The sequence below is a fragment of the Cervus elaphus genome, chromosome 14, assembly GCF_910594005.1.
Source record: "Cervus elaphus chromosome 14, mCerEla1.1, whole genome shotgun sequence".
In the NCBI taxonomy this organism is placed as follows: Eukaryota; Metazoa; Chordata; class Mammalia; order Artiodactyla; family Cervidae; genus Cervus; species Cervus elaphus.
Window position 1 is genome coordinate 25,679,428 of NC_057828.1, and position 24,234 is coordinate 25,703,661.

Below are 24,234 nucleotides of genomic sequence, written 5' to 3' on the forward strand. Positions count from 1 at the left end.
GCAGATTCTTGTCCATTGTACCCAGGGAAGTCCTCTATAGGATGTGTGATCCTTCTCACTATTAGTTTCTACATGTCTATTCAGTGGTGAAAATACAAAAACATAATTGGGCTATCAAGAATAAAGTGATTTAAGATAAATAAAGGCAATAAAGCCAAGGATATGCTGTTATAAGGAAGCTAGTTTTATCAAATTCCAGGTAAACACAGCAGATCAAACCTCACCAAAACTGTTGTGTAAAATGTTTAAAAAGAGACAAACCCAAAAAAAAAAAAGGGAGAGAGAGACTAGGGAGAAGAGACAACAGCAATAAAATTTCAGAAGCTAGAAAGCAGATGGAGTTAACAGGCCTGAAAAAACTGAATCTTAACTGGACAATGGACAAAGCTGAAAACCAATCCAATTTAAATTTCAGGATCTTCAAAAGACTTACAAATCAATAAAACCAGGGACTAAAATGAGGAGGCTTGGTTAAAAGTCTATTTAAAAATTAGCCAGAAATACAGATAGCTCCAACCCCTATTCTCTACAGCTGGGCTACTCTTCTTGCCCAGTCCTGGCAAAAACTGGAGCTTTATTCTCTAAAGATGAAAACAGAGGGTCTCTCGACTTGGGGGCAATGTGGCACGGTGGCAAGCTGGGCAACAGAGGTGACAAGAGAATAAACGTACACTGGATGCTGAGATTCTCAGCCTTCGTGCCACCCTCAGCTTCCAAAATATGCTAGTCCCAGCCCGTCCTCACCTTCCAAACAGGACACTGGAAGTCTTCTCTGGACAATCTGATCTACCCAGGAGGAAAAGAACCAAGGATACTAACACCAGAAGCTCCTTCAAACGAACAGTTGTTCAGTCAGATCACCCAGAGTGAAGCTCACAAATGACCAGCCCACCTTGGAGTTCAGAACTTAGAGTCTGAAACTCCCAGTCAAAATCTTGGAAAACCATCAAGAGTTACCAAATATTTAAAGAAAGCCTGTAACTCAAAAGATAGAGACCAAAATAAACAGATGTAAAGTGAACAAATCAAGGAAAAGTTTAAAAGTGGAATACATAAATTTCCTCTGAGCAGTGAAAAAAACATATGATTATGTTTGTAATCATAAAATAAGAACAGGATACTTTACCTAGATAGTAAGTAACAGTACTTTCAGATATGAAAAATGCAACAGCAAAAAGGAAAACTCAATAGAAAAATGGGATAATAAGGTTGAAGACCTCTCTAGAAAGTGAAGGAAAATGGGGGAAAAAAATGGAAAATGAAGGTGATCCTTAAAGAAAATAAGAATACTAATCCCAACATACACATAAAGAAGAGAAAATAGAAAGTTATCAAAGAAAAAATTTTCTAATCCCCAAAAGAGGATTTCTAAGTTTCCATATGAGAGGGAGTAGCCAAGCACCCAGTAGAACAGATGAAAAATGGACTCAGACTAAAGCATATTATCGTGAAATTTCTGAATACTGGATCCTAAAGGAAGATGCCCACAAGCTTCCTGAGGTCCCACAGAAAACACAGGGATCAGAAAGATTTCAGAAGAAAACAAAGCAAGTAACTATTCCATGGAAAAGTAAAAATTGTACATGAAAAGCAATCATGATATGTAGCTCAGCAGTGACTCCAACTTACAGGATCCTCATAGTGTAAACACTACAGAGTGATCTAATCAAGATTCTGATGCAACCACAATGGGAGGAAGGAGGACAGGGGGAGGAGCAGGGTGTGTGAGTGAGTGTTTTCTGTATGCTGCCTCCTCTCCAATACAAGTCTTTCTGTCAGTTTATTACAGACCATTTAAACCATTTCCATATCTGCACCCTGCTTGAGGACACCCTTGAAGCCTGCTTACAACCTGGTTCAAGTTCCACGATCTGGCAAAGATTCCTTAAAAGAATCAAACCTGGCTGTGTCTATGCCTCAGTTTTGCTAAACAAAAGAATTTTTTCCCTTCCTTTTCTTTTTAATTTTTTTCAGTGAGTTCCAAAAGAAAGAGGTAAATCCAAGGGCATGCCATCTTCCATATACCTGAGATGCAAATAATCCATCTTAATCAAGAATATACAATATTTAAAAAAAAAAAAAAGAATATACAGTATACCTTCATTATAGAAAATTTTGAAAACACAGAGAAGTAAAAAGGAAAAAACACACCACAACTCCAAAACTCAGAAACACTCTTAAAGGTGTTGTATACTTTTCAGTTTTTTTCTTTGGAGATATGCACTTTCACATTTATTTCTTTTTTATTAACATTAGATTATGAACATATCCACATTAGAAATTCTTCATAATCTTTTTTCACAGATGTCTAATACTCTATGCTGTGGACTTACCAAATTTATTTCCTCTTATTATTAACTTCATTAAACTTCCAATTTTCCACCAGAATTACAAAAGAATTAAAACACATGTACATAAATCTTTCTGTATATTTCCAGTTTCTTTCTGACAGATTATACATGTGATTAGATACTCTGCTGACAAATATAAGTCTCTGGATATTAATTTTTTTTTGAAATTTATTTAATTGGAGGATAATTGCTTTACAATGCTGTGCTGGTTGGATATAATTCTTTTAGAATAAGAAAGAATAGTATATTTCTTTTTAGGGATATTCTACCCGTTACCAAGTAAAACAAGCATACAACATTTAACTCTAAATATTTAAAAAATGCTGCTGAGTACCGAAAGCAAAGATACACTTACTCAGATACATGAAGAATATTCTCTTTCCCTTCTTCAACAGAAATGCTGACGTTGTCTTTCACATGTTCCACTGCCAACAAAGCTCCTAAAAATAATGAGATGAAAAGACTTCTCTCTTTATAAACAATGCAGTATTTAAAACCTGAATCATAAAGCAATAAGGATGAGTCAACAAAACAATGTTAAGTACTGTGAAGAGTAAATTTTTTTCCCGGTAGTCTGCAGATGCAAACTGCATTCTGGTCTTAGAGAAGTAACAAACCAGAAACCATTCCCTGGCATAATCCAACTGCTTTTGAAAATGCTCAGTGTCCAGCTGGGGACATGGAAATGAACCTTTCCCTCCCTCAGAAGAAAAGAAAAAATTAGAACAGTACCTTGTATAAAAGCTATTGACAGCATTAGAGGTTACTATGTGGCAAGGACTGTACTACATGCCTTACCTTCATTAACATTTTTAATCTTTGGAGTAACCTTAAGAGGTAGGCACCTTTATCTCTGTTTTATAGACAAGGAAACTGAGGTGCGGAGGGGTTAAATAACTAGCTCAAAGCCCTTGAGTAAATATGTAGCTGTCAAGCTTTACATGCAGGTCTAATGCAGGCCAGAACTCAAATTTAAGAACGGTGTCATCTGTCTCTCAACATATCATAAAGTTTACTAAATATGCATTAATCCTTTGTCCTTAATTTATCGAAGACAGACAACTAGCACCCAGATACTGGTTTCTAAATACCATGGTCCACCGGGAACAGGGCTGTGCTAGAGAAGGTATAAAACAAACCTGGAAAATTTCACTGTGCTGGAAACCAAGAGGTACCCAAAGAATGGTAAGAGATATGCCGAAAGGACCCCCTGGCCAGCTCGGAGGGGCTCCCACTGGCAAACAGGGCCAATTTAACCACTAAAGTAAGTAATCTAAGTTTTAGAGTATCCATAGCAAAGAACCCTACACAGCAGATTTTTTAAATTAACTCCTATTACAAGCAACAAGATAGATGAATCTCAAAAAATTATCCTATGCACAAAATAATTTGACATGACCCAATGTATATGAACTCTGGAGAAGGGAATGACACCCACTCCAGTATTCTTGCCTGAAGAACCCCGTGGACAGAGGAGCCCGGCGGGCTACAGTCCATGGGGTCGCAAAGAGTCGGAGACAACCGAGTGACTAACACACACACAATGTATATGAAGTTCTATGAGGAAATTTTCTGAAGTGAGGGAAATATTTTACTTCATAACTGTGGTGGTTATACATTATACATATCTGTCAATCAATTTATAACTTAAAACTGGTGAACTTCAGGCATGTTCACCCAAAAATAAAAAAGAACTCAATAAAACTAATTTTGAAAATATGCTTAATTTTAAGAACAGAAAATGATGCAAAGCCAGCCAATTGTATAAAGATAATTTTGAGGCAGCCAGGGGAAACTGAAAAAGAACTGAATGTTACATAATAAAAAGAAATTATTATTTAAAAAAAAGAAATTGCTAATGTGAAAACACTGAAAATGAAAAATAATACAGAGTATAATCTATTGAGTATATTTTCCTATAAATTTTTTTAAATGAAAAAAAAAAAATCTCACCAAAAAAAAAAAAATTCCAAGTAATACGTGAAGAAGTGGCAGATTGGATGGTCACCATCCGGCATCATCTTACTAATAATCAAGTTGGGCAGGAAGCACCAGTGGATGCTGAAACCAGTGGGTGAAGGTTTGATGCGGAGTGGAATGCTTACATGGTCCCAGAGCATCTCCCCACCTTAAGTACTCAAGATTAGATCACCAGTAATGGGGAAAAAACTCAGGCACCAATCAATGGGCTGCAGTGAAGAACAACAAATCATTTCTGTGCTACTTCTGCCAAAGACATGGAGCCTGAATCTGGTCATGAGGTACCACGAGAAACAACCTTGACATTCTTCAAGTAAGTAATCTCCACGGAGGTCAAACCTATGAAAGCAAGACTAGAAAGCCATTCCACATTGAAAGAAACTGGGCAGACGTGACAAGTAGGCATGAAGCATGACCCTAGATTTTGATCCTTGAGCTACAGAGGTAACGTAGGAACAATCAGTGTAGGATTCTGAACAGGATCTGGGCATTAGATGGGAGAATTGTATCGATGAGTATTTCCTGATTTGTATGCTCTTGTGAGGTCGTATAGAGTTTTCTTACTTGAGAGAGATGTACATTGGTGTATTCTGGGGTGTTGAAGCATTATTATCTGCAGTATGTTCTTCAAAGGCATTGGAGGAAAAAAAGGTTCCTTGTTCTATTCTTGTACTTTTTTAAGTCTAAAATTATATTAACATTTAAAAAAATGGTAAATGCATATAAAATAGGGAAATTCTCACAATGCAATGTTTTTCTAAATGTTTCATCTAATGTTACTGACTGAAGACAGAATGTATTTGAATTAAACTACTAGGAACAATAAAATCAAAAACAAAAAAAGAGGAAGGAAAGCAAATAGAACTATATATCCTATAATTGGTTTATAATTCATAAGGACAACAAAATTTTTTAAGACCCTCCTTTCAGAATACTGAAGATATGGTTCTCAATTTCATAATTTACTAAGGAAACAGATCTATCATCTTCACACTGCTTTTCTAAGTAACATTAGTAAAAACTAGCTAATTCTTGAAAATCTACAGTGGGTCAGGAACTTGACCTACAGTTATCATTGATTCTGGCCATCAACGGTATGTAGAAGATATTATTCCTTGTTTCTTTAACAAGGAAGCTGTGAAGATGCCAAACAAGGAACTTGCCAAGGTTCCACAACTAGTAAATGGCAGGCAGGATGGACCCAGATCTCCAGGAACCAAATGTCTTTGTTGTTAACCATGAGGTCACATTGTCTAGCACTTTCCAACTGCAGAATCAAACCCATTTCTTTTATTAGAGTTTATTGATTTTTGTGTAAGGCTAGCCCATAACTATTGGATGGGCTAACAATATGGCAAAACATCATCATTTTTAAAATATTTTAAACAGCATTCAATCGTGCTTTTTGTTCCAAAAGGCTCAAAACACCCTGTAATGAGAATGTACTGAGAAATTTCTTCAGCACGATGTGGCCAACTATATCTGGGCCTTTCAAATATTAGAAAAGTACTTGCGTGTCTATATTAAGAAATGCATTAACAATAAGAGCTCAATAAACTGATCAAATTATTTTGCGTAATTTCTCAAAGCAATAAAAAAGAAGAAATAGCTGAATGTCTAAGCTATCTATCCACAGTAACCTTGGCCACGTTGAATAAGCAATTCCAAATCCAATTTAAGATGTGTCAGGAAGATGACAAGTCCCACCTTTACTCTGACATTTACTACATCCATCGGATGTGTAGTAAAGAACCCCATCAGTCCGCAGTGTACTTGGGTGTTCCAGCAATTACCCTGCCACCTTTAATTAAGTGCAACCTCGGTTAAAATTTTAAATGCTTCTATGATCATCCTCCTCGTTTCCTTTGAACCCAATGAAACATGAAGAAAACTTGAGTCAAGGGAACTGACAAGCTTTTCTGAGCACGAAGGAAGGGAGATAAATAAAGATAAGCAGAGTTGGAGGAAAGCGCTAAACGAGGGGGAACGAAGTACTGGGATTTTAAGTTTTAAAAATGTTATTTCTACGTCCAGCTCTTGGTCTCCAGGGGACATCATTGCTTAAAGGGAGAGAAGAGTAAGCTAGGAGTCATCTTTCTGGGGGAGAAAGTCCAAAGCTGAGCCTCATGCCGCTCTGCCCGAGCTCACACCGCGCCCACCTCCACGCCCAGAAGCGTCTTCAGGAGCAAATCCACCTGCCAGGGACCGAGAGCGAGGGGCACGGAGCCCACCGCGTGTACATTTCCGGGGAGAGAAGCAGGCCTAACCTCCCAGACCAGGACCGCCACTGCGCCAAGCCCGGGCGCGGCGACCTTCCCCGCCCCGCTTCCTCCCCCGGCTGATGCAACCCACACAGGTCTGCGGCCGCGGCCCCTTACCCAGCGGAGGGTCTCCCGAATTCACAGTCAGACAGAGTGTCGCCATCTGCACCGGTCCGCCGGTCTACCTGTCTGCGCGCCTGCCGGGCCGCCTGAAACACAACCGACTGGCCCAAAGCGAGAAGCTGCAACGTGGTACGCGCCGGCTTGACGCTGCCGCAACCCTCACCCCTCCCCCGCGCCGCGGCCGGCGTCTTGCCGCACAGCGCAGTGCGTCATCACCGCGCGCCCCTCCCTCCGGCAGAGGGAGCTGGGGGCCTTCTAGGGTCTGGAGGGCCAACGTGGCCAACGTGCTCCAAGCCGGTGACCGAGGAGAGACACTGAAGCGGACGATGTTTTACGACACCTCGTAAAGTGAGGAAGTGAAGTCGCTCTGTCGTGACTGACTCGTTGCTACCCTGTGGACTGTAGCCCGCCAGGCTCCTCCTGTCCATGGGATTTTCCAGGCAAGAATACTAGAGCGGATTGCCATTTTCTTCTCCAGGGGATCTTCCTGACCAAGGGATCGAACTCAGGTCTCCCGCATTGCGGGCAGACTACCGTCTGAGTCACCAGGAAATCCCAAAGTGAGAAAAGTAAGTGGTGAGATGGTTTCTGCAGTGTGATGGGTGGTCACCAGAAGCCAGAATTGAAATAAACGGGCTCGTATAGTTGAGGCAGGAGGTAGCTGCGGCCCCCCCCCCCCGCCCCCAGACACTCCAAGATGTCAATAGCAGGATGATTGAGAGAGGAGGCTGGGCCCTGATCAGGTAAAAGCCTAGAGACCACGTATTTATCATGCTCAAAATCGGGGAGACTTTCCCCTATAGCTCCTTGGAGGTTAGAAGGAGAGTGATGTCAAGCTACCCATAGGCCTCTTGACTGGAATCCATCTTTGCTGAGAGATGCACTTGCACTCGTGGGAAGATCCTGAGTTAAACCGAACACAGGCTCAGGACCAGACGAATGGAATGATTAGCCAAAGGAAACTTGGAAGAAATGCCCCACATGAATGATTCAAACTACCAAGCGGGTGCAACTCTCTTGAGTCCACCCGTGTATCCACTCATACTGTATGCTTTTCCTGCTAATAAACGTGTTCTTTGTTTCATTACTTTCTGTCTTCATGGGAATTCATTTCTGCAGAGCTGAAGGGCCAGGGCCTTGTCACTGACCATTGGTCTAGTGGCTAGGATTCAGTATTTACTGCGGAGACCCGACCTCAATCTCAGGTGGGGAAAGGAAGCCCCACTTCAAGCTGCTGCAGTTCAAAGCCATCCAAGATCATATTTGGTGCTAAAACCCAGGAATTCAAGGTAAACCTTGGGCTTCACTCAGCTGCGACTTGAGGCCACTGACTTTCACTCCTGCTTTCTTTTTCTCACTCTCCATTTCACTTTCTTTTCAAGACCCACAGGGCATAATTTCTGCCTGTTCAACATTGAGGATGGCAGAGGAGTCCCCCAGGCCGTGCAGATTCAAATAACACTTGTGTGACAGTTGACTCTGTCCTTTGAGACATGGTGGAAACATGATTTCCAAACGTGCAGGAGCTCAAGGGGTCTCTCTCACCCACTCTCCCTCTGTCGTTGTCCAGTATGGAAACTTCCACTACGCTTTTCCTTCCCACCTTACTTGCACAGCAGGGTCTCTTTCTCACTTCGTATCTCCACAACCTTTTAGGGAACGATTTCCTGGATATTATTCCTAAACTGTGTCCCCACCACTGCCAGACCCAGTGCTGCCTATGTGAGACAAAGTCATCAGCCGAAGCCCAGTTCTTTTACACTTCTCAGGATGAAAGGGCAAAGGATTTTGGGTTTTTCTGCTGTCTAGTGTCTCACCTCACTCAATGCCCAGAAATTTACTGTGAGAATTTCTCTGCCTCCCAGCCCTTGAGCCTTCAACCCCGTGCCATCTTCCATAGTGCCCAACTCCATTTCCTTCAAGGGTTCTATTTTGCAACTGCTGGACCCCCTTCACTCCAGGCCTTGGCAGCATACACACTGCTACAGACAGCTTATCAGGCTGGCCGCTACCCAGAAGCCCGAATTATAAACTTTGTAGATACTCAGTCACGAGGAGTACACCCCAGCGTAGGAAGACTTATCATAGGACATAAGCTGTAGAGACGAGGGATCCCTCTTAAGGAAAGTCCTAGCAGCTGGTCGGCAGTGGTTCATATGTCCTCGCCTGGCCATCTGGGGAGGACACCTAAAGGTACTAAGGGAGACCAGAGGTGTCAGAAATCTATGGGATGGTAGAGGTCTGGAAACTCCATCAGGTTTGGAAGGAATTTGGGGGGCACCCTGAACCCCTTCAGGTCAAAGTCTCCTAGCAAATGTTTTTTGGAACAACAGATTCCATTTCCCGGAGGTTTCTCGGTTGTAGGTTAACAGAAAGGCTAGGAAAGGGAAAACTTAAGTTCTACTGTAACAGTGCCTGGCCTTCATATAAGTTGGGGAATGGAGAAAAACTACCTGAAGACGGGTCTCTATATTACCATCCTGCAATTGCATATTTATTGCCACTGGATGGGAGAGTGGATTGAGGGTCCCTCTAGTCAGGCTTTCATGGTCCATTACCAAAATTCCACCCTATGTGGCTCTTGTAATTCAAAACCTGGGGAACCAGGAAAAAAAAAAAAAAAAACCATCATTTATTTTAGATGATCCCCTTTGAAGCTCGCCCATCTCTCAGGGGGATACCTAGCTCCCCCTGCTCCTGACAGTATCCCTACTTTTCCAGATCCATCTGACCGAACCCAAACTCCACCTCCCCATGTCCCTCCATCCCCTCAGTTACCCCAGAAAGGAGAGATTAATCCCTCTGTCCTCTCACCGTTGGAGCTTCCTATCACCCAGGATCAGGGAAATTACACTCTCTAACAGAAGTGGCAAAGGTGAAGGGACAGTCAGAGTCCCCTTTCTTAACCAACTTAGCCCAAAGCAAACAGAAACAATTTTCTGAAGACCCAAGTAGAGTTTCATGAAGAGTTTCATGCTCTAATTCTGGTTATGACTTAACTTGGAAGGATGTCCAAGGAGTCCTATCGGGTTGGCCAAAATGTCCATTGGGGTTTTTCCATACCTGAATGAACATTTTGGCCAAGCTAATACTTATTGTACTTCTGAGGAAAAACAGAATCTGGACAGCAGCCCAGAGGCTTGCTGACTAACTTGCCGGAGCCCAACCTGAATATGCTCTGGGTGGAGATGCAGTCCCAGGTATAATTCCTTGGAATTATACTTCCTGGACAGGAACAGAAACCAGGAAACTCATAATCTAATGTGTATTAGAAGGGATGAGAAAGTGTATCAAGATGTTATTTAACTGTGAGAAGGTTAAAGTAGTGACCCAGGAAAAGAAAGAAAATCCAGCCCCTTCTTTCACAGACAGCTTGTGGAGGCTTTTAGGAAGTATACCAACATAGATCCCTCCACTTTCAAAGGTCAGTCCCTGCTGGGACAACACTTTTTTATCAGCCAGCCTGTCCCTGATGCTGTTAATATGTGGAAACTTCAAAAGTTAGAATTTGGCCCACAGACTTCCATGCCTCTACTCCTGGATGTGGCCCTTGGAGTATTCAATAATCAAGACTAAGCTCCAGAGGGAAAGCTGGAGAAAAGACAGGCCAAGGCTCATGCACAACTGATAGCCATTGCTGTCGGCCATATCTTGTGACCTCAGGACAACCCAAGGGGGCCAAGAAAGTCCAACTATCCATCTGGAGGTAAGACCAACAAGGAGGAATGCTACAAATGCAAGTCAACTGGCCACTGGGTCCAAGAGTGCCAGAAAGAACCCCACTCCCCTCCCCCAGGTCATGCCTAGCCTGCAAACAAGCAGGTCATTGGAAGAGGGACTGCCCTCAATCCCAAAGGGGAAGAGGGGCTCCCCCTCCTGAAATGGCCATGCTGGATGACTGAGGTGGCCCAGAGATTCTAGCTTCTTAAGGTTCCCCCTAACAAGAGGTCTATCTCCATTGAGGAGCCCCGGGCAGTCCTGACATGGCAGGTAAGAAAATCCATTTCTTAGTTGACATGGGAGCCACTTACTCTGTCTTAATTTCTCACACTGGACCTCCCTCTTCCAAAAGCTGTACTGTAACTGGTGTCAATGGAAAGCCTCACAGCCATTATTTCCCTGGGCCTCTCACTTGTCAATGTGAGCCGCAGTTGATTTCACGCAGTTGATTGCCTTTTTTAGTTGTGCCTCAGTGTCCCACCCCACTACTGGAAAGAGATCTTCTGAGCTCTATCAGGGCCATACTCCAGTTAGGAGGCTGCAGCACTTTCCTTTGACTCTGACCAAGACAGACCAGCCAGAAAAGCAAGGTCCTATTCCCAGCCATATTGTACAAGAAGTGGATCCTTCAGTGTGGAACAAAGAAATCCCTAGAATGGCCATACATGCCCAACCTGTAAGAATTCACCTTAGGCCTGAAGCTGCCTATCCTAACAAGAAACAAGTTAGAAGGAAAAAGGATCCACATTAAAGGAACAGATACCAGGACAAACATGGATGGAAGGCATTGGGTATATGGTTGGAGTACATTTCTGAAACAGTAGAATTGGATGGCTAGATCATAAAACCTTAAGCTTGTTAGTCTATTGTACCCCACCAAGATACACTTTCATATGCCAGGTAGATAAGAAACGATGGACCACTAATTGCCTGCACAGTAACTCCATGTCCACACAGTATATGCTGGCAACCTTGGTTACTCCTTCCTCAATCCACTCCTTAAATGAATTTAAGTTTATTAAAGCTGTTTACTCGATTAACTCTAGATTTACCTGGTGGCATCCTAGATGGAGACGCCTATTTCTTTGGGTACACCTTGTTACCATGCTGGGGGGTAGCCGCCCATCAACATGTCCTTCAAAACTTATCTGTAACTCTTACCACCATAGCTAACAATACCACTGACTCTCTTACTAATTTACAGAAGTCTCTAGACTCACTGGCCAAGGTGGTATTTGACAACCATCTGGCCCTGGTTTATCAGTTGGCAGAACAAGGAGGGCTTATGGCAGTTGCCAACATTTCTTGTTGCACATACATTAACACCTCTTACCAGATACAGACCGATATTGAGAAAACGCAATAGCAGGCCACCTGGCTTCAACAGACGATTAACCACCAATCCTCACTATTCAGTATGGGTGGGGAAATTGAAAGCTGGTTCTCTTAACTTGTTCTCCTGGATCCCGCAAGGTATTAGAAACTTTCTGATGGGATGTTTCCATTTTCTTATAACCTCCTTCATGGTTTCAGCCATACTGATTTATGTTAAACGTTTAGTATTTCTCTCTTCTTAAGATGGAAGGCCTCAACCTGTTGGTCCCAGGCCTGCTTCTTGGACTGAAATGTCCTAGTTGCGGATTTGCAACAGTAGAGAAGACAGCAGGGCACTAGGAAAAATATAAATCAGTATGGCCAATATGCTGACCGTATTCCTAAACATGCTTGAGCCTCTGATTTTAACAGTCTTTTACTAATTGTTAGCCCCTGCTTCTCTAATTATTTAGTTTGTTTTCTCTAGGGCATCACAGGACAATGGTGATGCAGGGACTTCAGCCACTTCCCACAGCTGATCCTGCCAAAATAACAACAGAAGCCACCTTGGGGCCCCTTTAATGAGATAGGGCGAGAGCTCCGTGACCCCAGCTAGGTAGGGTCTACAAGCCCCTTGCCAGCCTGAAGAAGCTACGGAAGACAGACCTTCACCCTTCATCTTCCCAATAAAGTTTTCTTGGGGTGTACGTCTCTCAGGGAGGATTTGAGGCAGGAGGTAGATGGGCCTCCCACCAGGGTGAGCAGTTGGAGTTCATTCCCTGTGGACAGAAACTCCAAAATATCAATAGCAGTTCAATTGAGAGAGGAGGCTGGGCCCTGCCCAGATAAAAGATAAGAGACTATACATTTCTCATTCTTGAAGTCAAGGAGACTTTCCTGATTGGAAAGCTTGGAGGCCAAAACGGGAGTGATGTCAAACTCCCCACAGTCCTCTTTGCTGGAAGAGACTGAGAGATCGATTTTGGCTGAGAGATACGCATGCACACACGGGAGGATCCTGAGATAAACTGAATACGGACTCAGAACCAGGTAAAGCAAGATGATCGGCCAAAGGAAACCTAGAAGAAACGCCCCATATAAGTGATTTAAGCTGCCAAAAGGGAGCAACTTTCTGAGTCCACCTGGGTGTCTATCCATATGTACTGTTCTCTTTTCCTCCTAATAAACACTTTATTTCCCTACTTTCTGTCTTTGCGGGAATTCATTTCTGCAGAGCTGAAGGGCCAGGGCCTTGTCACTGACCACTGGTCTAGTGGCTAGGATTCGGCGGCTCTCACTGCACAACCCAACCTCAGTCTCTGGCTGGGAACTGGAAACTCTGCTTCAGGCCACTGCAGCTGAGGCCGCCTGAGATCATACTGTCTGGGGCACTGTATATAAACACCCACAAAAAAAGTCCTGGAAGCGTGTATACCAACAGCCATGGTTCCACCAGAGATAGGGGAGGGTTTTTATTATGTTTCCTGTGTTTTCAAAAGAAGAATGTATTTTCAAGAGTTACTTTCGAACTTGAAAAATGAAAGATTTATTTATAAAAAGACATTGCTTACAGGCATTGCCCCAGTTTGTCTTGGCTCTATTTGCCTGGGCTGTGCAAGCGTGCCTTTCAGAGGTCGTCTGTCCTCTTAAACCTCATGACGTGTGTGCCGGCGAGTGCCCTGCAAGCATACTCCAGGGGCTGGTATTATAGCTCAAGGGGCCAAGAACTGATTACAAAAATACATCTCAGCCTCCTAAAGACATCTCTGTTTTCGCTAAGGCGTGCTGCTTAAATTAAATATGAGCCTTGAGTGTGTAGTGCAGCTATAGAGGCGTTATCTGTGCCTGTCCCAACCCATCACCAGATGGCTACATCTTACTTGTGGCCAGCCTCCAAAAGCTAAGACGCCTGCATCAGAATAGGACTGTTCCCCTCACCCTACCTTCCTGTTAGACTCTGTGAGGATGGGATCCCTAATCTCATTTTATCAAGTTCTCCAGGTGATTATATTGGACACCACACTGTGCCTTTCTGCCTGTCTCTGTTGAAATTAATTTCTCTTCTGTACACTTCTAACTCTCTACATTCTTGTTTGCTAAAACCTTATTATCTTAGGCATTCTTGGATTCCCCACAGTGCCTGGCAGGTACTGGGGGTCCCTCCTGCTCTATCATAATTGGTATGGGAAAGAGGATGCAAAGTCATTGATTGCCCAGGGAGTGGGAGTGATACAAAATTTACTTGGAAAAATACAATTACAAATTGGGAAACAAAATAAATTTGCATCTATTATCTTAACAAAATTTAGGTATTCTTGCAACTATGTGTTAATTCTTCTTAGAATAAAGAATATATTACATTTTGAATGTCTCTTTTTATTGTTTGGCTTTTGCTGAGCAAAGAGGATGAGGCAAGAGCTCTGGGCCTGGAGCTAAAGAGCTGTCCTTGTGGAAAGCACTGCCTAAAAAGGACTTAAGAACAAAACCTCACATATGTTTGCCTATTAGTAATTTGCTAACAAACTAGAATTGGTTTCATTTATTCCATTTGGGGGCAAGTACAGAAATGTGGGCGTGTTTCACGACCGAGTAGTTTGAGTACTATCAGGAAACCAGATCTATGAGACTTGCAAAATGGAAAACAAAGTCACCTGGGATCTTAACCAAGTTTAAAGCATACTTATTTATTTATATTGCCTCATCTTATTCTGAGGAGTAAGTCCTTCAATTCCTCATTGAGAAACATGATAAAGACATTATTTTAATTGAGGAAAACAGATAATAAGAATGTAAAAGGTGATACCAAGAGAGAAGCTACTTGTGTTTTCAGTTGCTAAGTCCTGTCTGACTGCAGCCCCATGGACTGTAGCCCACCAGGCTCCTCAGTCCATGGAATTTTCCAGGAATGAATACCAGAGTGGGTTGCCTTGCTGTCCCCCAGGAAAAATATTTACTGTATGGTGAAGAAAATATAGCTGTGCTAATAGACCAGAATTAAATACAGAGACATTCTCAAACTGTCTTGTAGAGAGGGCACCATAAAATGTTTTAACACATACTACAGTAACTTTGCATATAGGTTTCTCAAGAGGCAGGTCAGGTGGTCTGGTATTCCCATCTCTTTCAGAATTTTCCACAGTTTATTGTGATCTACACAGTCGAAGGCTTTGGCATAGTCAATAAAGCAGAAATAGACGTTTTTCTGGAGTTCTCTTTCTTTTTTGATGATCCAGCAGAGGTTGGCAATTTGATCTCTGGTTCCTCTGCTTTTTCTAAAACCAGCTTGAACATCTGGAAGTTCACGGTTCACATATTGCTAAAGTCTGGCTTGGAGAATTTTGAGTGTTACTTTACTAGCGTGTGAGATGTGCCTCTTGAGAAACCTATATGCAGGTCAGGAAGCAACAGTTAGAACTGGACATGGAACAACAGACTGGTTCCAAATAGGAAAAGGAGTATGTCAAGGCTGTATACTGTCACCCTACTTATTTAACTTATATGCAGAGTACATCATGAGAAATCCTGGGCTGGAGGAAGCACAAGCTGGAATCAAGATTGCTGGGAGAAATACCAATAACCTCAGATATGCAGATGACACCACCCTTATCGCAGAAAGTGAAGAGGAACTAAAAAGCCTCTTGATGAAAGTGAAAGAGGAGAGTGAAAAAGTTGGCTTAACGCTCAACATTCAGAAAACTAAGATCATGGCATCTGGTCCCATCACTTCATGGGAAATAGGTGGGGAAACAGTGTCAGGCTTTATTTTTGGGGGCTCCCAAATAACTGCAGATGGTGATTGCAGCCATGAAATTAAAAGATGCTTACTCCTTGGAAGGAAAGTTATGACCAACCTGGATAGCATATTATAAAGCAGACATTACTTTGCCAACAAAGGTCTGTCTAGTCAAGGCTATGGTTTTTCCAGTGGTCATGTATGGATGTGAGAGTTGGACTGTGAAGAAAGCTGCGGACCAAAGAATTGATGCTTTTGAACTGTGGTGTTGGAGAAGACTCTTGAGAGTCCCTTGGGCTGCAAGGAGATCCAACCAGTCCATCCTAAAGGAGATCAGTCCTGGGTGTTCATTGGAAGGACTGATGTTGAAGCTGAAACTCCAATACTTTGGCCACCTCAGGCGAAGAGTTGACTCATTGGAAAAGACCCTGATGCTGGGAGGGATTAGGGGCAGGAGGAGAAGGGGACGACAGAGGATGAGATGGCTGGATGGCATCACCGACTCAGTGGACATGAGTTTGAGTAAACTCCGGGAGCTGGTGATGGACAGGGAGGCCTGGCGTGCTGCAGTCCATGGGGTCACAAAGAGTCGGACAGGACTGAGTGACTGAACTGAACAGTAACTTTGATACATTGTTTATTCAACATTTTTTTAAGTTTGAAATGAATGAATGAGTGGATAAATGTGTGTAAAGCAATCTATAATACCCCATGCTTGCTCAAGAACCCACCTAATAACACACATGAAGACTTACAAACTAAAAACAGGAGTTAAATGTAAAGTGCATATATGATTTTGTAAGAACTGGAAGAGGAATAATTTAAACTAGTTCTTTACCTAACAGGATTCTTGATGCTTTATTTAGAAGCTGGTTCTTTATAATTAAATTTATGTAACTTATTGGTCTCCTTATTTTAGTATGTGATTTATTTATTTTCAATAGAAAAAAATAGAAATTCAAAGTATGTTTTTCTGTTTCTCTCTTGCTATTAACAAACCACCATAATATTTAGTGGCTTAAAGCAATACCACCATTTTATTATATAGCTTATTGATGTGGGTTAGGAATTTGGGTCGGAGTAGGCAATGGCAACCCACTCCAGTAGTCTTGCCTGGAGAATCCCATGGACAGAGGAGCCTGGTGGGCTACAGTCCATGGGGTCGCTAAGAGTCGGACATAACTGAGCGACTTCACTTTCACTTTTCACTTTCATGCATTGGAGAAGGAAATGGCAACCCACTCCAGTGTTCTTGCCTGGAGAATCCCAGGGACGGCGGAGCCTGGTGGGCTGCCATCTATGGGGTCACACAGAGTTGGACACGACTGATGTGACTTAGCAGCAGCAGCAGCAGGAATTTGTGTGGGGTCATTTGGTGCTATTTAATTGGAGATTGTTTGCAGTTGTGCTAAGTTGCTTCAGTCATGTTTGACTCTGTGACCCTGTGGACTAGGGCCTGCCAGGTCCCTCTGTACGTGGGATTCTCCAGGCAAGAATACTGGAGTGGGTTGCCATGCCCCTCCTCTGGGGGATCTTTCTTACCCAGGGATGGAACCCGTGTCTCTTAGGTCTCCTGCATTGGTAGACAGGTTCTTTACCCCTAGCGTCATCTGTGAAATTACAGTAGAACTCCCACTTGGTGCTTGGAATGGGAAGTCTGGAAGCCTAAGCGCTGCTTACTCTCCACATTTTCTCAGATCCTTCCCATGCAACACCTCAAGCAGGACAGTTATGACTTTATAAGTAGTGGCTAGCTGCCCCAAGAGTGGAAGTTCAAAAAGACCAAGATGGGAGGTTTCTTTTGGCTCAATGGAAAAGAATCCACCTGCCAATGCAGGGGACACGGGTTTGATCCCTGATCCGGGAAGATTCCACAAGCCGTGGAACGACTAAGCCTGGGTTCCACACTATTCAGCCTGTGCTCTGGAGCTGGGGAGCCACAGCTACTGAAGCCTGTGTGCCCTGGGGCTCATGCTCCGCAATAAGAGAAGTCACCCCAACGAGAAGCCCATGCTTGCCCAACTAGAGAAAAGACTGTCAGCAATGAAGACCCAGCACAGCCAAAAATAAGAATAAATAATTTTTTTAAAAAATGACCAAGGTGAAAAATGCAAGTCTTCTGATCTATCTTTGGGAGTCACACAGCATCACTTCTGTGGCACTAGTTTTGGTGACCAATGAGTCACAGGGCCCTCACAGATTCAAAAGAGGGGACTGACTATGTAGAAAGCATGAATGCCAGGAGGTGTGATTCACAGGGGACTGTAGTGGGTGGACTTGTGTTCCCTGGAAAGGATATGTCCAAGTTTCCAGTACCTGGAAATGTGACTATTTGAAAATAGAGCCTTTTCATGTGCAATAAAGTTAAGAATCTCGTGATGACATCCTCCTAGAAAGGAGAGGGAGATGACTCATGGGGGGAAAGACAGATGCAGACATCAGAGTGATGCAGCTACAAGCTAAGAGATGCTAAGGATTACCGGAAATGTCCAGCAGTGAAGAGAGAGGTGTGGAATGGTCTCCTTCAGAACTTTGAAAAGGAACCAACTCTGCCAACACCGTGATTTTTTACTTCTGACCTCCAGAACTGTGAGAGAATAAATTTCAGTTGCTTTAAGCCACCTGGTGTGTGGTCATGTCTGACAGCAGCTCTAGGAAATTAATAAATGGGCAATCTTTGGAGACTAGCTGTTCCAAAGTGTAAACTGCAAATTGGTACCTGCCATGGGCACTTGCCACTTACCTCTACAGGGGTTAAATTCTGTGCAGCTGCTGACCTTCAACATCCCCTCGTAGGAGTTCAGGGTGGAGAGCAGAAACGAGGCACTTTGTGCTCTGGGAAAAGCGGGCAGGACAGGTCTTCAGATAGTTAGATATTTTCAGGAGCCGATTCTATGAACCCAATTCTTGTATCTCCTCATATATAGAAAAGCACTAATATCCGTCCTGGTGACGACTGTTCCTTATAACTAGCAGTAACCTTCTACAAAAATTGTGTCCTCGACTACATGCACTCTTCCTTCACCAAAATCACATATATACTGACCTTCCCTCCTGCCTCTTTGGCGCAGTTTCCCAGAGCTATCTGAGGCACTGTCTTCTGGGCTGCAGTCTTCATTTTGCCCCAGATAAAACTTCACTGACAACTCTCACGTTGTGCATTTTTTTAAGTCAACAAAAGTTTTCAAATTCTTCACCGTCTTACTCTATACAGATTTTTTAAATCATGCACATGATTATGTTGCTAAGAGTATTGCAGCAAAAACAGAGGTGAAACTTTTCTTAAATGAAAATGAGACTGATTTTCTGATACACAAAGAAAGTAAGGAAACAATGAACAGGCTGAGGAAACAACATAAACAGGCCTGAAAGAGTTAAGTAATCTTGGCTATTCTTTAGCTGTTGCTACTGACAAACCCTTGTGGCTGGATTTGTCCTTCACAAGGCTAAACAAAGCTGATTACTTTCTGACTCCACATGAATTGTACTCTGCACCTGGCTTTCTTCTCCCCCTATACTCTCTGGGAGCATTCTGCAATTTCAGAAAGAAGTCAGGTCTGATAACTTCGGGGACACCAGACCCGGTTACTGACTTGCCTGATGCCCACTGTGGCTATTTGGAAATTTTGCCAAAGAAAAAATAAAATGTAAGACTTTCATTGGGATATAAAAGCTCCCCTACTCCCCAGAGAAGGGGGCACAGTTCTTGAGGCCCTTGCCTGCTGTGTATTCCCCCTTGCCAGGCAAAGATAGAATCCATTTTTCTCATTCCTCCAAAATTCTGTCTCTATATTTCTTTTCAGCATTGGTGCACAGAGAGTTAAGATTTTTGGCATCGATAGCAGTTCTCTCCCCTTGGCTATGCCTCTTACAGAAGGCAGTGCAGAGAAAACTGTAATTATAAAAGTTGTCTACAAAAGTTGCCATTTATATGTGCCATATTTAGCAGATACTAAAAAAGAAAATGGTGATTATGGATAACTCAGTTTTCGTCACAACTGCTATGAAAGTGCTACTAGAAAGCTTATGTGGACTGTGAAAATATCCTTAGTGAATATGTATTGTTTTCAAGTTTAAAAGGAATATTTTATTTTAAAATACTTATAGGTAAAAATACTGCAGTTCAATATTTCATGGAAAAGGAAAGCTTGATGTGAAGAAAATATAGATAAAATTATAAGCATAATAAGTCTTCAGTTTGAAAATGCTAGCACATGATTCAGTGAAGCAAACGCCCAATTTGCATTTAATCTGTTTCATAAGTTCAAAAAGTCAAAAGAGGACAATGTTTTCTTTTCCCCATCAGTATCTCATCAGCCTAAGGCCAGCTCATCAGCTTGAGGCCAGCTCTGTGTAGAGGCTTCAGAAAACACTGCATTCAAAATGAAGTACTTTAACGAACACAAGACTCAGAGCAACAATAGATCATGCCAAAAAGTCAGAAAATGTACATCTCCGATTTCAAAAGCCTCTGACTGAATTAAAGAAACCCACAAATTAAAGAAACCCAGTTCATGTTTAACTGAACATCACCAACAGACTATGGAGAAATGATGTATCAGTTTCTTCAGGAGTACTTGGATACTGTTAAGAAATTTTACCTAGTCAGCATGGAATCTGCTATTGTAAATACTGTAGAAGAAAGTAATAAGATTAATTCCTGGGTGGAAAACAAACAAATGAAAAAATATCAGGGACCCATTTTCTAAGGCTTCACTCTGCCATCCTGGCTCTGGTGGGACACAGTCTATTTCAAAGGGCAGCGCAACCAGGACCTTGATAAAGAAAACACGGAAGAGGGAGAATCTTAGCTGAACAAGGATGTGAGCAAATCCACGCAGAGGCTAAAACAAAGCAAGTCCTTTAATTTCACCTTCCCAAAGGATGTGCAAGCCAAGATCCCGGAAATACCATACAAAGCAAGCATCATTTTGCTGATCCGAGCTTCATTGATCGTGCTGAGCCAAGCATGACTTTGCTGCTGCCAAATGGAGTAAATTGTCTGCAGAAGCTTGAGGATAAACTCACCACTGAGAAAGTAATAGCCTGGGCAAGCTCACAGAGTATGGACAAGAGTGATGTGGATTTGTACTTAACCTCAGTTGAAACTGGAAAAGAACTGGGGCCTCAAGGCCTTTCTGGGAGGCTTGGGGATGGTGGACCCTTTCAGTCAGTAGGACACCAACTCTTCAGGCACCATGGTATCTAAAATCCTGCATGAATTCTATCTGGAGGTGATTGAGAAGGGCATAAAGGCTGCAGCTACCATTGGCGTGGAAATTGTCCCAGCATCATTACCAATTGATGAAAATTACTATTGTGATCACCCTTTCTCTTTATCGGGCATTAATAAAACCAACAGCGTCATGTTCTTTGGCAGATGCTTCTTCCCTTTAGATGCTGTTAGGCTGTCGTACTTTTGGGAAAAGTTCACAAAGTGGTTCCAGTAAATTGATTGCTAGAAATGATGGGTTCTCTTTGCTTCATTTCCCTTTCCAATATAGTCATCACTAAGAATTTAATAGTTGAAGTAGAATGTCCATCAATCTCTCTCCACACACATGAGAAATACACTTTTTTCCCCATTAAAATTCCCTTTGGACAAAATCTTTAAGATAAGGTAAAGGAGTATTTCAATACTACTATCTTCTAAACTTGAAATATCTATACCTTCTAGTAGTCACTCTCATTTCACTTCAACCCTTAAAACTTAAAAAAAAAAAGAGAGAGAGCTTTTATTTGTTTTTTTGGCTGTGTCATTTAGCTTCCAGAATTTTAGTTTTCTGACCAGGGATTGAATCCAGGCCCTCCACAGTATTCTAACTAACTGGAGTCCTAACCAACTGGACCACCACGGAATTCCCACACCCCCGCCCCCTCCCAAAAAAAAAGCTTTTTTTTTTTTTTTTTGGTTTTTAATGATGTGGCCCCTGCCTACCTCACCAACCTCACTTTTAACACTCTTCCTTTCGTTCACCTTACTTCAGCCTACTCTGGCTTTCTTTACATTTTTGTTTTTTTCTTTCTCTTCTCAGAGACAATTATTCTCACTAGTAAACCCAGCTCTCGATATTGTTAACCTCTTTGCATCCAGTTTTCAGCTCAGACATCACTCCTTGGAGAAGACATCCCCACTTTTATCTATAGGGTATCTTCTTCCTGGCCCCCCTCCCAGCCCCAGCTGCTTCCCTGCTCTTCTTCCTCCTTGGTTTCCTATTTAGCCATTTTCCACAATCTAAAATAATTTCATTTCCTTATTATCTGTATCATATTACATATAATATTATCTCTGTCATTGCTTTACAAGACCATGAGCTCAACAAAGAAACAGACTTACATCCACTGTTGAAATGTTCAATACCAAGAGCCATGTCTGACATACAGCAGGTGCTCAAATCTGCTGCCTGCATTTGGAAGAGCAGAGTCTTAACCACTGGACCACCAGGGAAGTCTCTCAAAAAATATTTGCTGACTAAGTGAATAAATAGAGGCCAAGGTGAGGGAAAACATGCGGGAACTTTGAATGGTTGAGCATGGCTGCAGTGTTAAGTTGGTAATCAGAGGTGATCCCAGAGAAGGAAAAAGCTGTAACATCAAGAGGCTCATATGTCAGGATTTCTCTGGTGGACCCGTGGTTAAGACTCCATGCTTCCAATGCAGCAGGTGCTTGGTTTGATCCCTGGTCAGGAAACTAAGCTCCCACATGCTGCATGCCAAAAAAGGGGGGTTCATGTCATTATAATTAACTTGTATTTTATCCTAAAGGCAATAGCAAGCCATAAAAGATTTCTGAGGAAGTGAGTGGCATTAATGGATTTGATTTTTCTAAAAAGTCAACCTGGGGCCAGGGACAGATGGGTTGGAGAGGAATAACAGTGCAGGAAGGAAGACTAGTCAGGAAGACACTGTACTGATTCAAGGAAGAAATAAAGGGGTAGGAGTGTGTAAATTAATATAGAAGCAATGGGAGTGAAGAGAGGATGCAAACTTCCAAATATGCCACCTGGATGATTCAAGTTTTTATATAGGAGCCTATGGAAAATCCCTTCAGAGTTATTCTCACATTGAATTTAGATTTTTTTTTTTTAAATTAGGTTTAGTTCACTGTTTTTAGATAGAGAACTCTGTTCTTAGAAAGAGGTAATTGTCAAACATGGCCAGTTATCGGGATCAACTTGGGCATTTGTAAAATAAAGAGGAGTAGGCAAAAATCTGCCTGTAGTGTGGGAGACCTGAGTTTGTTCCTTGGGTTGGGAAGATGCCCTGGAGGAAGGCATGGCAACCCACTCCAGTACTCTCGCCTGGAAAATCCCATAGACAGAGGAGCCTGGCGGGCTTCAGTCCACGGGGTTGCAAAGAGTCAGTCATGGCTGAGTGACTAAGCACAGCACAGTACACACAGGCAAGAATTAAGAGTTTTTACACCTGAAATTCAGAGACACCAGCGAAACATCAAAGTAGGATTTTGGGTATAGAAATCTAGAGTTTGATTATTCAAAATTAGATACAGATATTGGAATTCTAGGTAACAGACCCATCAATGAAGTCATTCCTTGTGGATTAGACCATCTAGCGAGAACCTAGGACAGAATCATGGTGAATACTGACAATCATGGAAAGGGAGACAAAGAGAAACCGAGCAAGGAGACAGAGTAGGAGTGGCCAGTAGGGAGAAGAGGAAAAGCAGGACAGTGAGAAGAGCTCGTTGTAAGGGGCAGGGGCCAATGGTGTCCAAGCCACTAAGACCTCTTCCTGCTGGACTGTGGCTGTCCTGGGAAACAGCACTCCATCATCTTCTCTAGTGAGTGCTATCTGCAAGTGACTACTGAGTCCCCAGCTTAAAATATACAGAATCACAAACTCATTCCAGAAAAACATCTACTTCTGCTTCATTGACTATACTAAAGCCTTTGACTGTGTGGATCACAACAAACTGTGGAAAATTCTTAGAGATGGGACTACCAGACCACCTTATCTGACTCCTGCAAAACCTGTATGCAGGACAAGAAGTAACAGTTAGAACTGGACATGGAAAAACAGACTGGTTCCAAATTGGGAAAGGAGTATGTATGTCAAGGCTGTATATTGTCACCCTGCTTAAACTTATATGCAGAGTACCTCATGCAAAATGCTGGGCTGGATGAAGCACAAGCTGGAATCAAGATTGACGGGAGAAATGTCAATCACCCTCAAGATATGCAGAAAGATATGACCCTTATGGCAGAAAGTGAAGAGGAACTAAAGAGCTTCTTAATGAAAGTCAAAGAGGAGAGGGAAAAAGCTGGCTTAAAACTCAACATTAAAAAAACTTAAGATCATGGCATCTGGTCCCAACACTTCATGGCAAATAGATGGGGAAACAATGGAAACAGTGAGAGACTTTATTTTCTTGGTCTTCAAAATCACTGCAAATGCTAACTGCAGCCATGAAATTAAAAGACGCTTACTTCTTGGAAGAAAAGCTATGACCAACCTAGGCGGCATATTAAAAAGCAGAGACATTACTTTGCCAACAAAGGTCTGACTAGTCAAACCTATGGTTTTTCCAGTAATCATGTATGGATGTTAGAGCTGTACTATAAAGAAAGCTGAGCACTGAAGAATTGATGCTTTTGAACTGTGGTGTTGGAGAAGACTCTTGAGAGTCCCTTGGACTGCAAGGAGATCAAACCAGTTAATCCTAAAGGAAATCAGTCCTGAATATTCATTGGAAAGACTAATGCTGAAGCTTAAGCTCCAATACTTTGGCCAC

The 24,234-nt window shown here is 42.4% G+C and overlaps 1 protein-coding gene and 1 long non-coding RNA gene across 2 annotated transcripts in view; one reads left to right on the forward strand and one right to left on the reverse strand.

The window, feature by feature from the left end:
• The window catches only part of EPRS1 (glutamyl-prolyl-tRNA synthetase 1), a 60,927-nt gene extending 54,030 nt beyond the window's left edge, over positions 1–6,897 (reverse strand). The window contains exons 1-2 of the mRNA XM_043923130.1: positions 6,710–6,897; positions 2,707–2,791 (exon numbers count right to left, since the gene is read on the reverse strand). Coding sequence (XP_043779065.1) covers positions 2,707–2,791; positions 6,710–6,755 — 131 coding nt within the window. The 5' untranslated portion in view covers positions 6,756–6,897. The remainder of the gene's footprint in view (positions 1–2,706; positions 2,792–6,709) is intronic.
• Positions 6,898–7,225: 328 nt separating this feature from the next.
• Positions 7,226–7,799, forward strand: LOC122707555. The gene is made up of 2 exons (XR_006344842.1): positions 7,226–7,284; positions 7,562–7,799. It is a non-coding gene; the product is annotated as an uncharacterized LOC122707555 (long non-coding RNA).
• Positions 7,800–24,234: the final 16,435 nt, after the last annotated feature.